At 45.8% G+C, this 20,075-nt stretch overlaps 1 protein-coding gene across 1 annotated transcript in view; it reads left to right on the top strand.

The window, feature by feature from the left end:
- The window catches only part of zcchc8 (zinc finger, CCHC domain containing 8), a 71,721-nt gene that overhangs the window by 22,027 nt on the left and 29,619 nt on the right, over positions 1-20,075 (top strand). The window contains exons 11-12 of the mRNA XM_072495483.1: positions 10,590-10,714; positions 11,461-11,547. Of these exons, the coding sequence (XP_072351584.1) occupies positions 10,590-10,714; positions 11,461-11,547 (212 nt within the window). The remainder of the gene's footprint in view (positions 1-10,589; positions 10,715-11,460; positions 11,548-20,075) is intronic.

The following is a 20,075-nucleotide window of genomic DNA, read 5'->3' as shown; positions in this document are numbered from 1 at the left end:
AGCCATCTAGGTAAATTCTCAGTGCTTTGTCTGTGGGCTGGGGTCCGATACCTGTCTTTCTTTGTACCGACTTGGGAACAAAGGGGCCTGTGCTGTGCGTTGGGGCTATGATCTCGCACTCATGGGGTTCCTGCATAATGCAAATGATCGGTCAGAAACTTGTGCGTTTTACAGTGATGTCACTACTCTAATTACCGTGCCGTCTTTCAGTCTGCCGTCCAATAAAAACTGTGTCGGGGTGTGCTGGGTCAAAATGGTTACTGGGTTGAGTCCGGTTATGTACGAGAAGTACTGTACCGCCAAGACAACTGCTAACCGGTGCGCCTCGCAGGCTGAAAATCCCTGTTCCACCAGATCTAAGACTCGTGAGGCATAGGCTACGGGTCGTAGACGATCGTGCCTTTCCTGCAGGAGTACGGCCGAAAGGGTTCGGTCTGTGGTCGCTACCTCTATCGCGTATGGGGAGTGGGGATCTGGAGCTTGCAAAACGGGGACTGTGCTCGGGGCACGTTTCAATGTGTCCACGGATCCGTGTGCTATGGAAGCCATTTCCATGGGGCCTGTTTCTTTAGTAGCTCGGAAAGTGGGGCTTCCTTTGTGGCGAATCCATCTATATGGTTACGATAATATCCAACCAGTCCTAAAAATGACCGGAGTGCTGTAACGTTTTGGGGCAAAGGCAAATTTACAATGGAATTAATGCGTTTGAGTTCTATTTCACGCTTCCCATGCGTGATGACCGTACCTAAATATGTGACTTTCCTGAAGGATTTGGACTTTCTGGGGTTAATTTTGCATCCAATCATTGTAAAGAGTTCTAGTAATTCAGAAAGAAGCGAGCAAAGGGCAGTGGAGCGGAGATGCTGATTGGCTGTTGCGGGAAAAATTTGCATCAGTGCATTGCGGTCACCGTATCTTGAAGGTGGTTTGTGGAGGAGCTGTTGTCAAGTGACAGTTAAACCTGAAACACTTTTTCAGTATTTCCCTCCCTACCTCCTCCTCTAACCAAAAAAAAGAGACAATCACTGTAAGGATCCCAGCCCAGTAAAGATCAAGAGGGAGACTCGAGGGCAGGTAGAAGTAGAAAGAAGTTGAACCGTGACATCACAGCCTGCAGGTAAGTGATTGGCTGGTGACTGGTAAGTAGTTTTTCTTTTCCCTGAGGTGTTATCGTGCGGGGCGCAGTGGTTGCTAAGTGAGTGCTTGCTGAGAAGGGGAGTAAAAAAATGTTTTAACTTACTGTTGGGACTTTCCAGCTGAATCGGGTCGGAGTGAGGACAGAGTGGCTGCTGGGTAAGTAGTAAAGATTTAAATTGTTTGCGCAGGCCCATAACAGCTGATTGCTGTTCTAGTGTGGGGCGCAGTGGTTTCTGGTTAAGTGTTTTATTTTTACCTGTATTTAAGTTGGGCAGTTTCTAAACTCGAGACACTATACTTACAGTGTCCCCCACCCTTCCACCTCCTTTAACCTAAGGGGTAGAGTGAATAACAAGTAAGCTCTTTCTTTCTTTTTCTTTTTTTATCTAGAGGGGATGACAGGGAAGGTAGTGCAATGTTCCTCCTGCAGAATGTCTGAGGTGAGGGACGCCGTCAAGTGTCCCTGCTGATTTCACCTGTGGGAAGTGCACCCATCTCCAGCTCCTCAGAAACCGCGTTAGGGAACTGGAGCTGGATGAACTTCAGATCATTCGGGAGGTAGAGGTGGTTATAGATAGCTTCAGGGATGTAGTTACTCTGAAGAATCAAGGTAGATGGGTGACGGTGAGAGGGGCTGGGAGGAAGCAGTCAGTGCAGGGCTAGTAACAAGTATACCGTTTTGGATACTGTTGAGGGGGACAACCTACCAGGGGTAAGCCACGGTGAACGGATCTCCAGCACTGAGTCCGTCCTTGTGGCTCAGAAGGGAAGGAGGGGGAGCAGGAGAGCAATAGTTATTGGCGACTTGATAGAGGGACAGATAGACGGTTCTGTGGCAGTGAAAGAGACTCACGGATGGTATGTTGCCTCCCGGGTGCCAGGGTCCGTGACGTCTCGTTCCGTGTTTTCAGAATCCTTAAAGGAGAGGAGGAGCAGTCACAAGTCGTGGTACACATCGGTACCAACGACATGGGTAAGAGACGGGGATTTAAAACGGGAATTTAGGGAGCTAGGGTGGAAGCTGAGAGCCAGGACAAACCATGTTGTTGTCATCTCTGGTTTGTTGCCGGTGCCACATGCTAGTGAGGTGAGGAACAGGGAAGGAGTGCAGATAAACACGTGGCTGCAGGGATGATGTAGGAGGGAGGGTTTCAGGTACGTGGATAATTGGAGCACATTCTGGGGAAGGTGGGACCTGTACAGACAGGACAGTTTGCACCTGAACCAGAGGGGCACCAATATCTTGGGAGGGAAATTTGCTACGGCTCTTTGTGGGGATTTAAACTAATTTGTCAGGGGGCTGGGAAAACAAGTGGTGTTCCAGAAGCCAGTGTCGAGAGTAGGGAGGTACTGAGGAGGGTATCATGGTTGCAGGAGTGTACCGGCAGACACAAATGTGGGTTGAAGTGAGTCTACTTCAATGCAAGGAGCATCCGGAATAAGGTAGGTGAACTTGGAGCGTGGATTGGTACTTGGGACTACGATATTGTGGCCATTACGGAGACATGGGTAGAACAGGGACAGGAATGGTTGTTGAAAGTTCCGAGGTATAGATGTTTCAGTAAGAGTAGGGAAGGTGGTAAAAGAGGTGGAGGAGTAGCATTGTTAATCAAGGATAGTTTAACAGCTGCAGAAAGGCAGTTTGAAGGGGATCTGCCGACTGAAGTAATATGGACACTGGGCTAAATCGCTGGCTTTTAAGGCAGGCCAGCAGCACGGTTCGATTCCCGTACCAGCCTCCCCGAACAGGTGCCGGAATGTGGCGACTAGGGGCTTTTCACAGTAACTTCATTGAAGCCTACTCGTGACAATAAGTGATTTTCATTTCATTTCATGGGCTGAAGTTAGCAATAGGAAAGGGGCGGTCACAATGTTAGGAGTTTCCTATAGGCCCCCAAATAGTAATAGAGACGTGGAGGAAGAAATTGCAAGACAGATTATGGATAGGTGTGGAGGTCTCAGGGTAGTTGTCATGGGTGCCTTTAACTTTCCAAATATTGATTGGAACCTCTATAGGTCAAGCAGTTCGGTTGGGGCAGTGTTTGTACAGTGTGTGCAGGAGGGTTTCCTGACACAACATGTAGATAGGCCGACAAGAGGGGGGGGCCACATTGGATTTGGTGCTGGGTAATGAACCGGGCCAAGTGTTAGATTTGTTTGTGGGAGAGCACTTTGGAGATGGTGACCACAATCTCCACTACACAATGACCACTACAGGGGCTGGTTTAGCATACTGGGCTAAATCGCTGGCTTTTAAAGCAGACCCAGGCAGGCCAGCAGCACGGTTCAATTCCCTCACCAGCCTCCCCGAACAGGCGCCGGAATATGGCGACCAGGGGCTTTTCACAGTAACTTCATTTGAAGCCTACTTGTGACAATAAGCAATTTTCATTTTTTTCATTTTCAATTCGGTGTCTTTCACTATTGCAATGGAGAGGGATTGGGGCATATGGCAGGGCAAGGTTTATAATTGGGGGAGGGGTAATTATGATGCGATTAGGCAAGAATTAGGGAGCATAAGATGGGAACAGAAACTGTCAGGGAAAGGCACAAATGAAAAGTGGAGCTTGTTCAAGGAACAAATACTGTGTGTCCTTGATAGGTATGACCCTCAGGCAGGGAGGAAATGACCGTGTGAGGGAACCATGGTTCACAAACGAGGTTGAATGCTTTGTCAAGAGGAAAAAGGAAGAGTTTGTAAGGATGAGAAAATAAGGTTCAGTAGGGTCGCTTGAGGGTTACAAGGTAGCAAGGAATGAGCTTTAAAAAGGGCTTAGGAGAGCTAGGAGGGGGCATGAGAAGTCCTTGGCGGGTCGGATCAATGAAAACCCCAAAGCTTTTTACTCTTATGTGAGAAATAAAAGAATGACCAGGGGAGGGTAGGGCTGGTCAAGGACAGTAGTGGGAACTTGTGCACGAAGTCAGAAGAAATAGGAGAGGCGTTGAATGAATACTTTTCTTCAGTGTTCACAAAGAAGAGGGGCCATGTTTTTGAGGATGAGAGTGTGATTCAGGCGGGTAGGCTGGACGAAGTAGATGTTCTGAGGAAGGATGTATTAGCAATTTTGAAAACCCTGAGGGTCGACAAGTCCCCTGGGCCAGATGGGATATACCCAAGGATTATTTGGGAGGCAAGGGATGAGATTGCAGAGCCTTTGACTTTGATCTTTGGGTCCTCGCTGTCCACGGGGATAGTGCCAGAGGACTGGAGAGTGGCGAATATTGTTCCTCTGTTCAAGAAAGGGAATAGGAATGACTCTGGTAATTATAGGCCAGTTAGTCTTACTTTGGTGGTCGGGAAGATAATGGAAAAGGTCCTGAAGGATAGGATTTATGACCATTTGGAAAGATGCAGCTTAATCTGGGATAGTCAACACGGATTTGTGAAGGGTAGGTCTTGCCTCATAAATTTGATAGAATTCTTTGAGGAGGTAACTAAGTGTGTAGATGAAGGTAGAGCAGTTGATGTGGTATACATGGATTTTAGTAAGGCGTTTGATAAGGTTCCCCATGGTCAGCCCATGAAGAAAGTAAGGAGGTGTGGGATAGAGGGAAATTTGGCCAATTGGATAAGTAACTGGCTATCACATAAAAGACAGGATGGAAAATTTTCAGACTGGAAACCAGTTACCAGCGGTGTACCACAGGGATCAGTGCTGGGTCCTCTGCTATTTGTGATTTTTATCAATGACTTGGAGGAGGGGGCTGAAGGGTGGGTCAGTAAATTTGCTGATGACACCAAAATTGGTGGAGTAGTGGATGAGTTGGAGGGCTGTTGTCGGCTGCAAAGAGACATTGATAGGATGCAGAGCTGGGCTGAAAAATGGCAGATGGAGTTTAACCCTGATAAGTGCGAGGTGATTCATTTTGATAGAAAAAATTGGAATGCGGATTACAGGGTCAACGGCAGGGTTCTAAGGAATGTGGAGGAACAGAGAGATCTTGGGGTTCATGTCCACACATCTCTGAAGGTTGCCACTCAAGTGGATAGAGCCGTGAAGAATGCTTATAGTGTGTTAGCGTTTATTAACAGGGGGCTTGAGTTTAAGAGCCGCGGGGTTATGCTGCAACTGTACATGACCCTGGTGAGACCACATTTGGAGTATTGTGTGCAGTTCTGGTCACCTCATTATAGGAAGGATGTGAAAGCATTGGTAAGGGTGCAAAGGAGATTTACCAGCATGCTGCCTGGTTTGCAGGATAGGTCTTATGAGGAAAGGTTGAGGGAGCTAGGGCTTTTCTCTTTGGAGCGGAGGAGGATGAGAGGCGACTTAATAGAGGTTTATAAGATAATGAGGGGGATAGATAGAGTGGACGGTTCAGAGACTATTTCCTCGGGTGGATGTAGCTGTTACAAGGGGGCGTAACTATAAGATTCAGGGTGGGAGATATAGAAGGGATGTCCGAGATAGGTTCTTTACTCAGAGAGTGGTTAGGGTGTGGAATGGACTTCCTGCTGTGATAGTGGAGTCGGACACTTTAGGAACTTTCAAGTGTTTATTGGATAGGCACATGGAGCACACCAGAATGACGGGGAGTGGGATAGCTTGATCTTGGTTTCGGACAATGCACGGCACAACATCGAAGGCCGAATGGCCTGTTCTGTGCTGTACTGTTCTATGTTCTATGCTCTTCCTTGCTGTCAGTCTGTAGGAGCAAGTCGTCCACATACTGAACAAGGCATTCAGGGCGGGAAAATTTAGATAATCCGTTTGCCAATTGTCTGAAAGATGGAGGGGAAGTTGTGGAAGGCACGTCCACGTGTACTGCTGTCCCTGGAAGTTAATCGCAAATTTATACTGGCATGCTTTGTCCAGTGGTATGGACCAAAAGCCATTACTGATATCTAACACCGAAAAAAATTTCGACTGGCGTCCCTGTCTCAACGTGGTCTCGGGACTTGTGGCAGCGTTGGGGGCTGCTAGGGGAGTCACTTTGTTCAATTCTCTGTAGTCAATGGTCAGTCGCCATGATCCATCTGGTTTTCTCACTGGCCAAATCGGGGCATTATTTGTCGATGCAACGGGTTGATTCACGCCTTGATTCAATAAACTTTGAATTACCTTGGCTATCTCTCCCTCGGCTTGCGGGGGGAAGCCGTGCTGTTTCTGGGGCTTGGGATCGGGACCTGTAATGTTTACCAAACCTTGGATTTTGCCGCAGTCGTGCTTGTGCTGGACAAATGCTGTTTTATGTCTTTTCAAGACCTCTCCAACAGCTTTGTCTGTGATAATGGTTTGTGGATCAAACCAGTACTCTTCTGCTGAGCTGATTCTATGGGCATAATCTCCTACTGTGAGCGTCGGGGGGGCTGTCTCTGCTCTAGCCATTTTCCATTTGCATCGGTTGACTGGGTCGAATGAAAGGTTGTGTCCGCTCATGAAACCGATGCCGAGGATGTGTTCTGCTGCCTGTGGCAAGTCTACTAAAACAACCAAATGTTTTGTCCTCCTCTTACCGAGCTGTACGTCCATGGGGGCTGTGATGTGTCCCTGCTGGAGGTGACCTGTAAAGCCACTATGGGTAATGGTGTCCGTAGTGAGCCATATCTCCTTCTGGTACATGGTTGAGGGGTTTAACGTGGTTCAGGACCATCCTGTGTCCCAAAGGAACTCTACGGGGTGTCCCTGGACTGTGCCTGCAACGACCGGTCTTCTGGACTTATCCCAAAGGGTATCGCAGACCCTAATTGGGGAAACCGAACACCGTCAATCGGTGCCACTCATGGCTGAATTACCTGGTCGGCCGCTAACGCTGTGAATAGGTCGGGTATTGGTTCTTGGGGGGGGGGGGGGGGGGGGGGGCGTTTGGGTGCTGATTCCTTTGCTGCTTCGGGGGGGGGGGGGGGGCTTGACCATTCTCGGGCGTAATGTCCTTTCTGTCCGCAATTATAGCATTCCTGTGTCTTGCGGTGCTGTGCTGTACCTCTGCCTTCATTTACCCATGCGGGGTCTTGGTGTGCCCTTACTGGATTCATTGTGGCGTCTACTCCCTCATGCTCTGTCTTTTTCTGTACAGTATGTTCCCAAGCTCTGGACAATAGTTTCAGAACCCACACTTCATTGTGTGCTGGGTCTGAGAGGTCGTAACTGCCGCATGCCTTCTGTCCTGCCTCTGTGGCATGGGATACCAACGTACGGGTCCATTTGGCCGTATTGTCTGCTGATAAACGGGCGTGGGCTAACGCACCAAATACAGCAGTAAAATGAATCCAAAGGCGTCCAGCAAACGCTGTTGGATGCTCTCCCTTTTTCTGCCTGCACCGATTGAGTCCGTCTACCGGATCTCCTCTGTTATATCCTATGGCGTCTAAAATTGCCGTTTCCATTTCTTGTGGCGGGAAGGGCTGAACTAACTGAAGGGTCTAAGCACATAGCTATGAGCTTAACCTGTTAAACCATACATGAGGGTTTATTGTTTAACTAACTCGAAAAAGTGATGTGGGTCCGATGTGGGGTGGAAAGTATCTATCTTCTCATGGGTATCTCGTAACTGGGTGATCGTTAATGGCATGGTGTACACAAAATCGGGTTGGTCTTCTGTGGTAACCCTGTGCTGTATCGTAATGGGGTTCATTGGGTTGGGTGCTGCCTGTGCAGTCGGTGGTACGGATGCTTTTCTTTTCCGGGCCTGGGGGGCTCTATTTTGATTCTCGGTCTCTCTTACATACCGTTGGGCCGTTTCACTGAGTTCCTGCCAATCGGGGCTGTCTTCCTGTTCTAGCTGTGGGCCAAAGGTGCCTCTAACCCCATTTTGAACTGATAGCAGGGATTGCAACCTTGCAATTTGCTGCCTGCATTTGGCATGGTCCACCGAACTCTGTTTCTGTTCCGTGGTGGAACTGTGGAGTGCTCGGAAGGCTGCTTTTAGATCATCGCACTGTTTCTTTAACTGCTGTACCTGATTCTCTATCTCTTCTCTTACCATTACAGCATGTGTGTGTCCTGGTAGGCCTTATTGTACTGGATTTGGAAGCTGCTAAGGTGGGCAAGACAGGATTGTTATGCCCTCTTGACATCATCCATTTCCTTGTCCTTCGCTGCTAACTGCTCCCGGAGCTGTACATTTAATCTCTCGCTTTCACTTAAATCTCACTCTCTACTTTTCTCCTTTTCCTCTAGCTGCTTGCGGAGCGTCCTCCCGACCTCCTCTGTGCCTCGCAATTGTGCCAGACAGGACACGATTGCTATCGCTTACGAGCCTTAGTCAAATTCTTTTTATGGATCTCGGTCAGGCTGTCCCACCAAGTCTGTGCTATGCTGCCAAGACCTATCTCTTCATTCGCGCAAAACTCAGATCATAGGGGCCATCCTTTCCCGGTTAGGTATCTCCTAATCTCTTCTTCCCATACGGGACACTGTTCTGATCTATTGGTCGCTGCGACGCGGGCTCTTGTGGATGCATAAGGCGTTCCATTGCCTTCATGGCCATCCCTACAAATACTTCTGACTCCCGGAAATTTGGAACAAGGGGGAATAAAGCGGCGGTGCAAACATTGATACGGCTCGAGCTATTTTCCTGTTTGCGCAACTCCCAAAAGTTTCACGCGACAGAATTTATCGAGTTTACCTTGTATTCCTTTGTTAGTACCCATGCAAATTACACACTTCCGAATTCTGGAGGTTTGATCGATACTGGTTTTGCTTGTGGTTTCTTTTACTTTGCCAATTTGGATTCTAATTCAAATACTTTTGTGGGTTCTCTCGGAGTGACATGGTCACTTCTGGGTCGAGTCCCGTCAGATGTCGCCAATAACTGTTGCCTTTTCTTTTACTCTGTCTTTTCTGTGGCTCTGTTCCAATTATGGCAATAAGTGAGTTTGCCTTTCTTTCTATGTTATCTGTGTCTTAATGCTTAGAGTCGCCAGGTATCGAATGATACCACCACAAGTTTCAATCGGCTATCGATCAAAGAGTCAAACACCAGTTGGTTAATTCAAGGTCAAGGGTACTTTATTTACGCACAATTAGTCATGCAACATAAACACCACTAGTTAACTACACCTATCAGATAAGACAACCTGTACTTAACTTCGGGCACCCGGTTTAAGTCAGAAAACAGTGGCCGCTGTTCAATTCTGGATCTCTCTGGTTCGAAGGAGTAACTGCTGCTCAGCTGGGCTCATCCGTCTGGTAGCGGGCGTTGAACTTGGACTCGCTTCTGGTGTTGCTGCAATTGGTGATGGCCATGACAGGGGTACCAAGGCCAAGAGGGCGCCAAGAGAGAGCGAACATATGGCAAACTCTTCTTATACTCTGGGGGGATTTTGCGCTCTTTTGGGCGGTCCTTCGATTAGGGCCTTACTAATCGGACTTACTGATCACTCCGTTCGATTCCTTAGCCAATAAGTGGGTGGGGATCTGGATGGCTGGGCGTGTCCCAAGCGGTCACTGACCCTGTTGTTTGCGTTTCCCTTGCACAGGGAGTGGGACCGAAATGTCTGGGACTGTCCCGGTTGCTTGATTACCAGTCCTTTGTTTTGGGGAAGGTAGGCCATCAAATGCTAATCGGCCCCATTAAGATGCTAATTGGATGGAGTTGATACCCTCTGGAGTTCTTGCTGATGAATATGCATTTCAAGCTCTGAACCTGCCTGAGTCTTGGCTTGTCCATTTTACCCGCCAGGCTTTGCGAGTTTCTCTGTAGCTAGTTGGAAGCGGCCATCCCAAATGGCTACAGTAATGAAATGAAATGAAAAACTACCATATCATAATTTGAAATGCATTATTCAAAGTTAAAATTTGGAGAATATTAGAAAAAAATTGAGACCAGCGAGTAACTCTGAATAAGTTTTTGCTGCTAGTACGTAACAAGAGTTGCCTGGACCATGTAACAGTATTCTCATTGACCAAGGAATCCATGTCTGGCATTCGTTACTTTGCACCACTGAAAGTTGTGCTGTTCACCCAATGATGTTTATTAAACCACACCATGGTTTTGAAACAACTTGCCCATTAAAATGTTTTAACTGATGACTCCAATCAGATGCATAATGTAGGTCTCAGTCTCCTTGATTTCATTTTGTACATGAGCATCAGAATACATTTTTTTAATTGGCTAACATTCCGAAAAAATTGTGTTTTTTTTTTTAAGTGGCTCAGAATTTTCAATGCCTCATCTGGCAACCAAGTAACAAGATACAAGTTTTGTACATTTCCTGCTTGAAATTCCCTCGCTAACAGCACCAGGGGAATGCCATCCAATATTAAGACCACAAACGTTCAATGAGATTTCAAGATTTTTTCCCAACAGCAATAAAGAAATAGAGTTTTTGCTCAAATCCAGAGAATGTGGCTTGTTTAAAAGCATACCTTCTGGTGAAAAAATACAATATTTTCAACAGAATTTAAACAAAATTACAATCATACCTTGGTTCTTAAAGTTGAGGCTAATTTTTCTCACATGCAGTTATGAGCATATTTTAATGGTTTTCTCTATTTTTTTACATATAGATTCAAGTAACAGTGAAACGGAACATGACAAACAACATCTAAAAACTCATTCTCCATCCTTTGACATAAGTAAACTGATAGATTATGCAGGATTCAATGCTGTCATTCCAAAAGGGATTCAAGATGTAAGCATTGCAATTGGTATACTTCAATTTATGTTCCCCACAACACCTTTAGTTTCTTCTGTCTTTTTTCAAATGTGATGGGTAATGCTAGGTTTTGCATTTTCCCAAGCTTTGACCAACCAGTTGATATCTTTCAGCTGGACAGGTGAGTGCTACTAAGGCATTTTGACCATGGAGCATCCCAAGCTTGCCATTGCTTTGGAAAATTGAGACAGTGTTAACACTCAGCAAATGTTATTTGCATGTTTTTGTTCTCCCAGTAGCCCATTCTTCTCTCTTTATGCTTTGAAACCTTTATACCGAGAACACCTCGGCCATTTGGATATGTCTGTGAATTTGACGTCGTGAAGGTAGTCCATCAACCCAGTTCCCCTGCAAATTAACAAAAGTATCATGATTTTCTCTTACGACAGTCTGTGTAAACAAGATTCCAGATTTTTAGATTTTAAACTATACTGAAAACATTTTTTTTTTTTTTTTTTAAATTATGAAGAAAGCTTTTTGGTGATTGACTACTAAGATGAGGCTGTGTTAGCTGTGAAAGTTCAAGTCTGAATAACTATTTTTATTGTTTCGGGATATGGGGTTTATTTAATATGCTTTGTAAAAAAATATGCAATGAAATAAAGAGGTTCAGATAGCTCTGAGATTATTTGCTCGATAACTGATTTTATCTATGCGGTGATATGTACCCGAAAGTTTTCCTAACTGATTTGTTTTGGTATTTTGTTTTATGGTGTCATTAGGAATGGAGGCAGTATGATTCAATTCCAATGCAATCCCATCACCTGAAGGAATACTTTGCTCATCAATTGGCTGCTGATTATCCCACTGTAAGTTTAAGACTTGACCGTTTGTCTATTACTATTGCTTTTTATGTTGATTGACTTATCTGGATTCAATCAATTTTTTCCATTCGAAATTCTGGTAGTTGTAAATTCACGAATAGAAGATATTTGGCTAAAATTGACTAATTCGCCATGAAACCGGGAACAAAAGTATTGTCTGTTCGATATCACTCAGTACGTAGCTGCTGAGCCATCAAAAATGTTTGCTGAAGTTCAAATGTAACATGTAGGCTGAGCAAACCATATTCTAGCAGCCATTTCTTGCCAGGCAGCTGCTGCACACTTCCAGAAGGGTTCTAAGAGCAGCTTTCCGATATCCCACTGCCTTGATCTAGATTGATTGGGCAAATATTATAAAACTTCAGGTTATCAAAAATCATTGTCACAATTGCACACTGTTTGACATTTGTACATGTGAGGGCAAGAACTTTTTTTTGAAATTGCTCTTATTCAACAAATTATTTCAATAACGGGGCAGCATGGTGGCGCAGTGGTTAGCATTGCGCCGAGGTCCCAGGTTGGATCCAGGCTCACCCCATGTTTGCGTGGGTTTCGCCCCCATGACCCAAAGATGTGAAGGGTAGATGGATTGGCCACGCTAAATTCCCCCTTAATTGGAAAAAATTAATTGGGTACTCTAAATTTAATTTCAATAACCAATCTTAAATATATTTATAGTCGGGTTGTGACTCAAAATTGTTGTTGGAGTTTGATCAGTTTAGCTAATTACCCTTTCGCTACCAAGTTCCAAATTATTCAATTTGACCCCTATTGGTGACAGTGATATATTTTATTTGGTATCATGTAAGAATCCCTGCCCAAATGTCCCTCCAAATTGCTTATGTGGGAAGGTCCTTTTTTTTTTTTTTTGCGTCGTCTTCCTCTTAATTTTTCCACTTAACGGGCAATTTAGCGTGGCCAATCCACCCTGCACATCTATGGGTTGTGGGGGTGAGACACACGCAGAGACAGGGAGAATGTACAAACTCAACATGAACAGTGATCCGGGGCCAGAATTGAACCCGAGTCTTCGGCGCCATGACGTAGCACCGCAAAGCCAATGGTGAACAGTTTTACTCAGTTGTGAAGCTACAACCTACCTGATCCATTCAATTACAGAGATGCCATGTACTTATTGTTACCCACCCAGATGCACCCTGATTCAGTCTGTTTTCCACTCTGTTACAAATGCAAGACTGTACAAGATTTTAAACTGTCTCCTTTAATTTACCATGTTATTTGGGTATCATGGGGTGGGGGTGGGGGGGGGTCACTGTCCGTGTGGAGTTTTCACATTCTCCTCGTGTCTGCGTGGGTCTTGCCCCCACAACCCAATCATGTGTAGGATAGGTGTTGGCCATGCTAAATTGCCTCTTAATTGGAAAAAAAAATAATTGGATACTCTAAATTTCTTTTTAAAAACTTAATCGATAAGGCTACATATATGCAGTAGATTAGAAGATAGCACAAATAAACTAGACGTGGAGTATTTTTGGTTGAGTTATTTAGGTAATGGGGAAATACCTTCTCTGCTGTTTGGATATATTAGTTGCCTATTGGGTGATGTTTAATCTATGTTGATTTAGTTTGTTTGTTACAGTAAAAAAAAAAGCCTTAAAACTTGAAATGTTCTTATGTGATTCAGTCAGTCACTGAAAAATTTGTGTATCTTTTAAAAGGTTGTTGGGCTAGGGCAGCACGGTGGTGCAGTGATTAGCACTGCTGCCTCATGGAGCTGAGGATCCGTGTTTGATCCGGGCCCCACGTCACTGTCCGCATGAAGTTTACACATTCTCCCCGTGTCTGCGTTGATCTCACCCCCACAACCCAAAAAGCTGTGACGGTAAGTGAATTGGCCATGCTAAATTGCCCCTTAATTGGGGGGAAAAAGGAATTGGGTACTCTAAATTTAAAAAAAAAATATTGGGCCCTTTGGAATTCTTCCCCAGATCTGCATCCAGACGCTGTAAAATGGGTATGCTGGAATTGTCCAGAGTTTAAACAGAGGATTTCACACTTCGGCGACACACATACTTCTATTGATCTGGTGTTTCTGGAGAAAGAGGACGTGTCTGCCACTGCCTTGCAATAGTTAACAAAGGTTAATGTGAAGGCTGTGACAGAGAAATTAAGTGAAGACTTGGAAATAGGGGCTGAACAGGTAGAGACTATTGAAGATTCAGCACTTGAACCGTGAGGAGGATAAGGGCTATCTTACTGGTATTCAGGATGGGTTAACTAGAATTCAATTACATTCGAAACCACTTGAATTGGAGTTGGAAAGGCAAAAAATTCAATTTGAAAGAGAAATGAAAAGCTTGAACTGGAAAAGAAAGGGAAATGTGGAAACTTGAATTCAAGTTCCACAGTGAAAAGGAAAACGTTGAATTTCAAAGCGAGAAGCAATTTTGAAATTTGAGCTTTTGATTACTTTGGAGGTGGCAGGAAACCTTGATGGCAAGTCTCCGATTTAACTCCTGTTTTTGATATTCACTTAATGCCTAAATTCAGTAAAGAAGGAATTGAAGTGTATTTTGTCATTTGAGAGAATTGCTATGAAACAGCAATGGCCAAAAGCACATTGGACTATTTCATTGCAAACTGTGATCACAGGGGAGGCTTTGGAAATGTACTCATTTCTTTCTGACATTTGTATATGTCGCTGGGTACCGTATGCTGCTGCTCTCCTTTTTTGAGAGAGCTCTAACTGGTGGTGATTTATCTTGAGGGTCACCACACCTCGGGCGAAGGGCAAGGTTGAGCAGGTAAGGTCTTCATGAATAACCTCAGCTGATACGGGAATTGAACCCGCACTGTTGGCGTCACTCCACATCACGAACCAGCCAACTGAGCTAACGATCCATATAGTATGGTGACTATGATGCAGTGAAAATAACCGTTCTCGGGCCTATTGCCAGAGGCTTACAGATATAAATTTCGGACCAAATGGAGTTGGACTTCCATGGAATTTGCCAGAAAAAAGGAAATTATATTTGATGGATCCGTGAATGTTACATGAGACTTTGAAAACCGTAGAGAGGTATTGCTAATGGAAGGTTTTAAAAATAGTGTCTCACATTGACTGGCACAAAATTACTACGGTAAGAGAAACTGCAGCAAAGGTGAACAATGCAAAATTGTCTTGCAAACATGTTAGTAGCAAGTCATTGTTTGTGAACTTGCATACAAACTGGAGAGATGAGATTAGATCAAAGTGAAGAAAATAGCCTGGCGAGAGAAACCGACTCTCCTCGGAATAGAAAGAGACAGTACGGAGGTTAAGGTTGATTCAATGGTGCCATGTTATTTTGGCCAGTAAAAAGGACGTGAAGAATGAATGCTGGAAATGGAAAAAGCATGACTAGCATTACACAGTGTTGTTCCAGAAAGTATTGTCCCAGTGGGTAACCCTGCTGACAAACCTGTATTCGCTACCAGAGGGGAGGGACGTGCACTAAAATAATGGATATTTTCTGTTTCAAGGTGACATGTTCTCATTCTTGTCTGTTGAAGTAAACAAGCAAATTGTTATTCTTGGAGATACTGGATCAATCCAGTCACTGATACTCGCAGTTATTGGCAGTTGACATGTCAATCCAAAAAATATGCTCAATAAAATGTATTGGTGCAGGGTTTAGATGGAAGTTGTTTACCCTTTCCATTGTGTAAAAGTTAAATTTGCTTTTATTTCTGGCCCTTTAATTATGGTGGTTGTTTCTAATTTACCTGTTGATAGTATAGATGTTTTATTTCCAGAGATGATTTGGAGTTTGGGACCAAGGGCAATGTGTCCAAGTTTGCAGATGACACTAAGATGAGTGGTAAAACAAAAGGTGCAGAGGATACCGGAAGTCTGCAGAGGGATTTGGATAGGTTAAGTGAATGGGCTAGGGTCTGGCAGATGGAATACAATGTTGACAAATGTGAGGTTATCCATTTTTGTAGGAATAACAGCAAAAGGGATTATTATTTAAATGATAAAATATTAAAACATGCTGCTGTGCAGAGACTTGGGTTTGCTCGTGCAAGAGTCGCAAAAAGTTGGTTTACAGGTGCAACAGGTGATTAAGAATGCGAATGGAATTTTGTCCTTCATTGTTAGAGGGATGGAGTTTAAGACTAGGGAGGTTATGCTGCAATTGTATAAGGTGTTAGTGAGGCCACACCTGGAGTATTGTGTTCCGTTTTAGTCTCCTTATCTGAGAAAGAATGTACTGGCGCTGGAGGGTGTGCAGAGGAGATTCACTAGGTTAATCCCAGAGCTGAAGGGGTTGGATTACGAGGAGAGGCTGAATAGACTGGGACTGTGCTCGTTGGAATTCAGAAGGATGAGGGAGATTCTTATAGAAGCATATAAAATTATGAAAGGAATAGATAGGATAGATGCGGGCAGGTTGTTTCCACTGGCGGGTGAAAGCAGAACTGGGGGCATAGCCTCAAAATAAGGGGAAGTAGATTTAGGACTGAGTTTAGGAGGAACTTCTTCACCCAAAGGCTTGTGAATCTATGGAATTCCTTGCCCAGTGAAGCAGTTGAGGCTCCTTCATTAAATGTTTTCAAGATAAAGATAGATAGTTTATTGAAGAATAAAGGAATTAAGGGTTATGGTGTTCGGGCCGGAAAGTGGAGCTGAGTCCACAAAAGATCAGCCATGATCTCATTGAATGGCGGAGCAGGCTCGAGGGGCCAGATGGCCTACTCCTGCTCCTAGTTCTTATGTTCTTATTCTTGTGTTCCTATTAGGAAATTTCTTGGCTGGGATAAAATATTGCTGTCTCCAGTGATTCAGCATAAATTCATTGAGGCTGGAAGTGGTACGAAAAAAGCCAAATGTCCTAAAAGAACCCACAACATTATGTAACCTTGTTGTAAAAATTGCTGTCTCAACTAAAGATGTGTTCAGGGAGAAACTCAAACATTAGACTGTTAGGGGTGAGGTGAATTAAGCATCCAGAGAAAATGTGAAGAGAATGTGACAAGATACAGAGCAACAGTACTCTCGGCTGATAATTGAACAAAAAGCACGGTTTTGAAATGGTGTCGCTGCATCCAATGCTGTTAACCTTAGCACTGTGAGGAAAGATATATGGTCATGAACATAAACTAAAGAAGCAGTGACTCTTGGAACATAGAACATACAGTGCAGAAGGAGGCCATTTGGCCCATCGAGTCTGCAACCACCCACTTAAGCCCTCACTTCCACCCTATCCCCGTAACCCAATAACCCCTCCTAACCTTTTTTGGTCAATAAGGGCAATTTATCATGACCAATCCACCTAACCTGCATGTCTTTAGACTGTGGGAGGAAACCCACGCAGGCACAGGGAGAACGTGCAGACTCCGCACAGACAATGACCCATCGGGGAATCGAACCCCAATTATGCTAGAAAATAAATTGCTGAGGACTTCCGGGTGCGGCGATGACCAGCTGAGTCGCACGTTTCGGCAGCTCCCGGTGAAACGGACTTTTGGGCTCTTGATAGGAGCCCCAACGGCAATTTTGACGGCTAAAAACACTGTGCGGTAAAGCAGAAGGGAATCCCCCCTGGATACGGATGAAAAAAGGAGGAGAAAGTGGCCGGATTGCAGTGGATCCTTTAGAACAGCGGCAAGGAAGGCAAGCAAAAATCAAGATGGCGTCGGAAGGTGGCAGTTTAACATGGGGCCCTGAACAACAAGAGTTCTTGAAATGCTGTGTGGAAGAGCTCAAAAAGGAAATGAAGAAAGAGCTGTTGGCCCCGATACTACAGGCGATCGAAGGGCTAAAGGAGGAACAAAAGACCCAGGAGCGGGAGCTTCGGGTCGTGAAGGCAAAGGCAGCCGAGAATGAGGACGACATACAGGGCCTGGTGGTGAAGACGGAGACGCATGAGGCACATCAGAAACGATGTGTGGAAAGGTTGGAGGCACTGGAGAACAACGCAAGGAGGAACAACCTGAGGATTCTTGGTCTTCCTGAAGGTGCGGAGGGAGCGGACGTCGGGGCATATGTGAGCACGATGCTGCACTCGTTAATGGGAGCGGAGGCCCCGGCGGGTCCGTTGGAGGTGGAGAGAGCATACCGAGTGATGGCGCGAGGACCGAGAGCAGGAGAAATTCCCAGAGCCATAGTGGTGAGATTCCTCCGTTTTAAGGATAGCGAAATGGTCCTTAGATGGGCAAAGAAAACCCGGAGCAGTAAATGGGAGAACGCGGTGATCCGCGTTTATCAAGACTGGAGTGCGGAGGTGGCGAGAAGGAGGGCGAGCTTTAATCGGGCCAAGGCGGTGCTTCATAAAAAGAAGATAAAATTTGGAATGCTGCAACCGGCAAGACTGTGGGTCACATATCGAGGGAGGCACCACTACTTTGAGACGGCGGAAGAAGCGTGGACTTTTATTGTGGAAGAAAAACTGGAATGAGCGGGTTATTAAAAAGAACGTTTGAGCAAAGTGGGGGGCGAAGAGGGGCGTTAAAAAGGGGGGAAAGAGGAGTTTTATGTACTAATCCTGCGATGTGGTAACTTTTCTCTCTTCCACAGGTGGTGATGGGGGGGGAGGAGGGGGAGGTGGAGGAGATGGGGCGTTGGTCATTGGGGGCGGGGCCAAGGGAGAAGCGCGGGCTTGGTTCCTGCGCTATGATAATCATGGCGGGAATAGAGAAGCAAGAAGGAGGGGGCGTCGCAAAAGAAACATAAGGCAGATGTGGTTATGTTACAGGAAACTCACCTGAAACTGATAGACCAGGTTAGGCTACGCAAAGGATGGGTGGGGCAGGTGTTCCATTCAGGGCTAGATGCGAAAAACAGGGGGGTGGCTATATTAGTGGGGAAGCAGGTAATGTTTGAGGCAAAGACTATAGTGGCGGATAACGGGGGCAGATACGTGATGGTGAGTGGCAAACTACAGGGGGAGACTGTGGTTTTGGTAAACGTATATGCCCCGAACTGGGATGATGCCAATTTTATGAGGCGGATGCTAGGACGCATTCCGGACCTAGAGATGGGAAAGCTGATAATGGGGGGAGATTTTAATACGGTGTTGGAACCAGGGCTGGATAGGTCGAAGTCCAGGACTGGAAGGAGGCCGGCAGCAGCCAAGGTACTTAAAGATTTTATGGAGCAGATGGGAGGTGTAGACCCGTGGAGGTTTAGCAGACCTAGGAGTAAGGAGTTCTCGTTTTTCTCCTATGTCCATAAAGTCTACTCGCGAATAGACTTTTTTGTGCTGGGAAGGGCGTTGATTCCGAAGGTGAGGGTAACGGAGTATACGGCTATAGCCATTTCGGATCACGCTCCACACTGGGTAGACTTGGAGATAGGGGAGGAAACAGGAGGGCGCCCACCCTGGAGAATGGACATGGGACTAATGGCAGATGAGGGGGTGTGTCTAAGGGTGAGGGGGTGCATTGAAAAGTACTTGGAACTCAATGATAATGGGGAGGTCCAGGTGGGAGTGGTCTGGGAGGCGCTGAAGGCGGTGGTTAGAGGGGAGCTGATATCAATAAGGGCACATAAAGGGAAGCAGGAGAGTAAGGAACGGGAGCGTTTGCTGCAAGAACTTTTGAGGGTGGACAGACAATATGCGGAAGCACCGGAGGAGGGACTGTACAGGGAAAGGCAAAGGCTACATGTAGAATTTGACTTGCTGACTACGGGCACTGCAGAGGCACAATGGAGGAAGGCACAGGGTGTACAGTACGAATATGGGGAGAAGGCGAGCAGGTTGCTGGCACACCAATTGAGGAAAAGGGGAGCAGCGAGGGGAAATAGGGGGAGTGAGGGATGAGGAAGGAGAGATGGAGCGGAGAGAGTGAATGGAGTGTTCAAGACATTTTATAAAAAATTATATGAAGCTCAACCCCGGATGGGAGGGAGAGAATGATGGGCTTCTTGGATCGGCTGGAATTTCCCAAGGTGGAAGAGCAGGAAAGGGTGGGACTGGGAGCACAGATCGAGGTAGAAGAAGTGGTGAAAGGAATTAGGAGCATGCAGGCGGGAAAGGCCCCGGGACCGGATGGATTCCCAGTCGAATTCTATAGAAAATATGTGGACTTGCTCGCCCCAGTATTGACGAGGACCTTTAATGAGGCAAAGGAAAGGGGACATCTGCCCCCGACTATGTCTGAAGCAACAATATCGCTTCTCTTAAAGAAGGAAAAGGACCCGTGGGTCCTATAGACCTATTTCCCTCCTAAATGTAGATGCCAAGATCCTGGCCAAGGTAATGGCAATGAGAATAGAGGAATGTGTCCCGGGGGTGGTCCACGAGGACCAAACTGGGTTTGTGAAGGGGAGACAGCTGAACACGAATATACGGAGGCTGTTAGGGGTAATGATGATGGCCCCACCAGAAGGGGAAACGGAGATAGTAGTGGCGATGGATGCCGAGAAAGCATTTGATAGAGTGGAGTGGGATTATTTGTGGGTGGTGTTGAGGAGATTTGGTTTTGGAGAGGGGTATGTTAGATGGGTGCAGCTGTTGTATAGGGCCCCGATGGCGAGCGTGGTCACGAATGGACGGGGATCTGCATAT

Source organism: Scyliorhinus torazame, chromosome 1 (assembly GCF_047496885.1).
Source record: "Scyliorhinus torazame isolate Kashiwa2021f chromosome 1, sScyTor2.1, whole genome shotgun sequence".
In the NCBI taxonomy this organism is placed as follows: domain Eukaryota; kingdom Metazoa; phylum Chordata; class Chondrichthyes; order Carcharhiniformes; family Scyliorhinidae; genus Scyliorhinus; species Scyliorhinus torazame.
The sequence above is the reverse complement of the archived record's forward strand: the minus strand, read 5'-3'. Positions and strand labels throughout refer to the sequence as shown.